The sequence below is a fragment of the Bos indicus genome, chromosome X (assembly GCF_029378745.1).
Source record: "Bos indicus isolate NIAB-ARS_2022 breed Sahiwal x Tharparkar chromosome X, NIAB-ARS_B.indTharparkar_mat_pri_1.0, whole genome shotgun sequence".
In the NCBI taxonomy this organism is placed as follows: domain Eukaryota; kingdom Metazoa; phylum Chordata; class Mammalia; order Artiodactyla; family Bovidae; genus Bos; species Bos indicus.
Window position 1 is genome coordinate 135,171,105 of NC_091789.1, and position 6,000 is coordinate 135,177,104.

Genomic DNA, 6,000 nt, shown 5'->3' on the forward strand with positions numbered 1-6,000 from the left:
ATGCATTACATATTTACAACAGTTTCTCGAGATGTAGGTGGTGGTAAACATTTTCAGGTGAGAAATCTGAGAAGTCGCTTAACTAAGGTCTCCCAACTAGAAAGTGGCTTGGCCAGTCCAGGCACTCTGACTCCAAGGCTGTATGTACAACTTCAGAGAATAGGTAAGCATTTCACTTTATTTTCTTTAAGGTGTTGGAACTGTTACTTACAGCTGAGTCTACCTTTATTTCTGATGATGCTCACACAACCTCCTGCCCTGCCCCACCCCAATATTTGAATGAAACAAATTGTTGATTTTTATTAAATGAAAGAAATTCAGTATCATCTGGGATAAAATCAAGTCACTTTCATTTCATTTATACCAGAAATATTTACTGATCGCCTAGTGTATATAAGACAGAGCCATTAAGGAGAAGAGTGTGACTGGACTTTAATTATTTTTCATATAATTATGTGAATAATACTACTAATGTAATGTTTATAACCTTCTCTGATTGTCTTGAAGATATGGGCCCAATTAAAGTATTTTTCCATGGTAGATTAGAGATAGGTGGGCTCATAGCTGTTTTATTTTTAATACAAAATTATAATTTTATACCAGAAATCCTATTTTTACATTAAGACATAACCCATACCAGATTCTGATGACAGAAACAAAAAATCCCACAAATATATGTTAATTTAGAGGTATGATTAGCTTTGCCAGTAATTTTTTAAATATTAAATTGAGTCTTTCTTGAGTTAAAGGAAAAGACTTTTCTGTCTGAATTGTTAGACTGCCTCAGGCATGACGTGGTCTGTATCATCATCACTTTTACTCGAGTTGATACAACCTAGCAGCGTTTCTTGGTAGACCACCATTTTTATTTCTGACAAGTAGAAAGTAGGATGTGAGTGAAGTGAAGTCACTCAGTCATGTCCGACTCTTTGCGACCCCCATGGGCTGTATAGCCTACCAGTTCCTCTGTCCATGGGATTTTCCATGCAAGGGTACTGGAGTGGGTTGCCATTTCTTTCTCAAGGAGAAAGTAGGATAGATTTTAGTAAAGAATTTTTATTTCACATCAAAGTTATAATATTTAAAAAGAAAATATATAAAATTCTAAGCTACACCAAAAATTTACCATTGCAAGTTCTTACATCTTCTGTTTTCTTTGCCCTTTCCTTGGGTGAATACCCAGAATACTTCTCCCTAAAATGGCTAGAGCACAGATGACAGGAAAGAAAATGTTCACTTTTGGGTAATTCACACACACAAAAAGATCAAATTTGTGTTGATGGTCTTTGTTTAGAGAAACAAATCTTCCTAGCAAAGCACCAAACCCACTTCTGTTATCGTATACTAACTTTAGAGAGTCAGGCACTCTGGTTAAGGAAACGAATATGTGTCTGGACAGAAAGAAATTTTGAGTACAACTTAGTGAATAGCAAAACTATAACTTTTTGAGGTATGAGCACTTAAATTATTTCATGTTTTGATTTCTTTTTAAATATATAAACCTTCAACCAAAATATCTATCACTATGCAGTAAAATTTGAAAGAGGTATTCCGTATAATGTTAAAGTTGCTTCTGACCTAAGTACAAAATAATCTTGTTTTCTTCAAAATTCAAGTAAGCATTTAAGCCTTGAGAGACAGGAGTTTAAAGAATAAATTGATGCTAAAAATAATCTTTATTGAATACATGGGACAGATTCAGTGAAAGAACTAATTTGGTTCTCAAGAGATAATATGGTTTATTGAAAATTTATTGATTAAAGTGAATTAAAACAATTATAAAACTCTAAATTTTTTGGATTTTCATTGCAATTACCTAGTAAAAGACTCAAACCTAATCTTGAGTCTTCTCAAGAGGAGGAAGATTGAGAGAAATTCTTCAAAATACTTAAAGGAAGGGAGCAATAGGTTAGCTTAGATTAACCTTGATTTAACCTAAGTTACAGGTCTTTTTCTGTATTTGCCTGTGGTCAAAGAGGCCTTGGATTGTTTGGTCTGTATCATGATCTTTGAAACTCTAGGGTACATTCTGAAGTTGCTTTTGTTGTTTGGAGGAGGTCAAGTGGGACATTCTTGGGTAGCTATCCTCAGGTCATCTTTATCTAGGCTTTCACTAAATTTTACCTTTGAAATCCTGGGTCCATGCTGGGGTACTTCACAGAACATTCCAGGAATGATAAAATTATTCCTTGCTTAACATCTTTTCTTTCAGGATAATGATCAGGTCAAGTATGATTTGTCTTTTTCCCCCCCAGTTGAAGCTCCAAGTTATATAGCTGTACCTGACCCCAGTGTCCTGAAGCAAGGCTTCTCTAAGGACCCTGAAACCTGGTCTGTGGATGAAGTGATACAGTTTATGAAACATAAAGATCCTCAGAAGTCAGGCCCCCTTGCTGACCTCTTCAGGCAACATGTAATGTATCTTTTGATCCAGTTTTCCTAATGTAATGAGTTTGAATTATCTCTCTGCAGGCCCTTCAGTTGGTTACTGATTAGTGTGGATGGTGGGGGAACCCTATCAACTGATTTTCCCATATTTGAGAGAGTTCACTTTGCCCAAAGTTAGATCCTTAAAGGATAGAGGCTGGATCTGTGCTTTAAATGGGTACCCAAGTCCCTAACATACTTACACGTCTTTGAGTTCTCAAGAGAAGATGATTCAGCATGGCCACTCTCAGGTGTATTCTTGTTTGTAAGACCAGCTACAAAGATCCTCCTCCCCACCTGCTCCCTGCTTGGCCCTGGGATTGTGAGTAGGAGGGAATGACCACCTTTATAACATGGTGTCCTTCTTATGATGCCCGATGAATCCATTAACTGTATAAGATTAAGTGCAGCTTTATTTTAAATAGGAACTCAGGAAAATCAAACATACTTCCAAAACATAAATTGTTTTATTAAGCAAATAAATAGTATTAGGAGGATACCTTGTGTCTGTTAAATAATGTTTATAGTCTTTTCTGACATATCAAATTCATGACCAAATGTATCCTTTTGTATCCTTTTTCATATTGTAAGAAAATCAGTAATATGTTTTAGCATCTAATTAGCTTCACATAATTAAGTGAATAGCTTTCAACATAAAGACAACACCGTTTAGCACATTTACAGTTTGCATTAATGCTGACATACATTCCCAGCCTTTCTAAGAAAGTTAATGACTGTCTGAAATTCATTTCTACAATTCATAGTTTTCTATCTACCATTTGTCATAGATATGTGGTATTATATTCAACACATAGTTTTTAAAATCAGATAGTTTGATGCTAAAGGCCATTCTTCAAAGATACTAGGTTAAGTTTACTTTTTCTTAAAATTTGAAGTGAATTTAGAAATGTTCAAATGATGTTTCACATAAGTTATGTTTTTAATAGTTTTTAATAATAAATGCATATTCAGAGAATATATATTGAGAATGTACAGCTACTCTCTATTTACATGTTCTTATATGTAAGTAACTTGACAAAATGTGAAATCAGTGCTAATAATTATAATTTATTTCTCTCTGTAGGAAATTGATGGGAAGGCTCTGCTACTACTCAAAAGTGATGTGATTATGAAGTATATGGGGCTGAAATTGGGGCCAGCCTTAAAGTTATGTTATTATATTGAAAAACTTAAAGAAGGAAAATATAATTGAAAAAATATATAAGTTTAGATTAGACATAATTTTCAGTTGTTTTGATAACTTTTAATGTAAAAGTATTTTTATTCTCATAGCAATTTTTGTTTTGTAGACAGTTCCTCTAAAACTACATTTTATCCAGAATTGCAGAACTCTATTATAAGTCCGGTCTACTTCTTTAAAAGCCATTAACATGTTAGTATTAGCATATTCAAATTGGCAGTTCTTTATCTGTTTATTATTTTATTGTAGAGTTTACAAATACACTTCATGCAGGAAACAAAGAAACACCTTTGATTTTGGTTAATGTATATATGTAAAACCAAAACAGCTAAATCCCAAAGGGGAAAGTATCAGGGACTGACAGGCTCTCTAATGAAATTCACGCGAAGTTTTCCTTAGAAGAGAATTTAAAGATGCAACTATAGATATCATCTCTTTCTCAAATACTTTGTCTGTTACTGCAATGTTCTGTTCGTGTTCTATCAATTTCCCGAAAGGGAATAGCCATATAAATTATCTTCCTTTTGTTACTATTTCTCTATATGTTGTATTTGTTAATATTTAAAGAAAAAACAAGCTTATAAACTTTCTTAAAGTGTTTTTATCAGTTTTTGATGAATTTTGAACAATTATAGAGTAGTTGTTCTATGCAGGAGATATTATACTACAAGGGTGGTTTGATGGAGTCCAATTAAATTTTTTCAATGAAATACCTGTTATTTCTAAACTTTACATATTTTCTCCAAGCTTAGACATTTAACTTGGGATTCTTTCCCACATCTTTATATGAAGAAGACTATCCCTTCTCCAGTGGATGTTCCCAACCCAAGAATCGAACCGGGGTCTCCTGCATTGCAGGCGAAGTCTTTACCAACTTAGCTATCAGGAAAGCCCTTACATGAAGACACCTGTGCCCAAATTTTAAAATATATATATTTTATTGTCTATGTTTATTCCTCATATGAATTCAATACTGTATTTATATATTATTCTATACTTGTAGGTATTCAAACAAGTTAACCTGTTCTTTTTGAATTTAATATGGCACTTTGCATTGCCACAGAGGTAATGGTGAACTATTTATATAGTTGGATGTTTTTATTCTGAAAAAATATTTGCATCATTTGCTATCACTAGTACCTCTCATCTTAGTCTTCAGGGGATAAGAAACAATCCACAGATTGGTTTCCATACAGGGAAGTTCTCTGTCCTATGCAATGTTGTTAGTTAATTTGCTTAGTTCTGAGCCATTTATTCTGCTAAATTTTGGAAGATGCATTAATTCTGACTTATCGTTTTGGGTTTTATTTTTAAAGTTAGAACTTTTGAGGGGAAATGGTGCTATATGTTAATTGTTATTACTTTGTACAACTTTGGTGTAATGTTTATAAGCTATGAGAATCTGTGCTAAAAGTATTAGCCATTTGTTATAAATGCCAATAAAATGTACACCAGGGGCAAGAATGTACATTTTCTTTTTTAGAAAACCAAATGTACTTTATATGAGAATGCTACTATTTAAAGGGTGGTTTCATCTATGTTATTCACTTTGTGTTTTAAGACAAAAATTCTAATTTAAACTGTCTTCTCTCAAATTGTTTGTGTGAAGATGCTGTGCCCAGTTAAACAGTCCTCAGGTGTTTGTATAAATACTGTTTTACAGTCTTCAGATTTTAAAATATAATAAAGTTAAATAACCTCAGTTAATGTGAAGCCTCAGATTTGATTTTACTTGCTTTTACCACATCATATTAATGTATGAATCAGTTACAGTTGAAAAAGAAGTACTCTAGTAAGTTTGTGTTTTTATGTGTCTAAATACTTGGTTTTAGCACTTGGCCTAATTCTACTGGTAAACAGATTCTTAGGAGCAAAGGGCTTATCTTTTGCAAGGGCCTTAAATGAGACTCCAGGGAGGCAGTAAGAAGTTAAATCAATGAGCTTTATCTGTACTCAAAGCTTTTGTTACTTTGGTGATGATGCAAGCATGCTAGAAAATGGCAGTGCCCCCCAGATCCCTCATCTCACCAGAGTTTATGACCTGTGCTTTTTTTTTTATGGCTGTGCTTTTGCTGCTGGGGGCCAGAAGCTATACTGCTACTCAGCCTTCAACTCTCCCAACTTATGTGCTGGAAAAGCCCTGGAGGCTCAGGGTTGTGGTTGAATCACCTTCAAGATTCGATCCCTCAGCCCACCTGTCCCAGGAGCTGGTGCCTTGGAATCCAGAAACTTATCACTGTTCATTGGAGATGACCAGGCCCCAGCTGAGGCTCCAGGGATGATAATCTCAAGTAACTGGAGTAGCGGGTGTCAATTTTCACTGTGTGGTTTGTAAATTTTTGTCCAGGGACTATCATGCCATGTTAGCGTGG

General features: G+C 34.3%; 1 protein-coding gene across 1 annotated transcript in view; it reads left to right on the forward strand.

Moving 5' to 3' along the window:
- Positions 1 to 5,335, forward strand: part of SCML2 (Scm polycomb group protein like 2) — a 121,401-nt gene extending 116,066 nt beyond the window's left edge. The window contains exons 14-15 of the mRNA XM_019956407.2: positions 2,256 to 2,413; positions 3,512 to 5,335. Coding sequence (XP_019811966.2) covers positions 2,256 to 2,413; positions 3,512 to 3,640 — 287 coding nt within the window. The 3' untranslated portion in view covers positions 3,641 to 5,335. The remainder of the gene's footprint in view (positions 1 to 2,255; positions 2,414 to 3,511) is intronic.
- Positions 5,336 to 6,000: the final 665 nt, after the last annotated feature.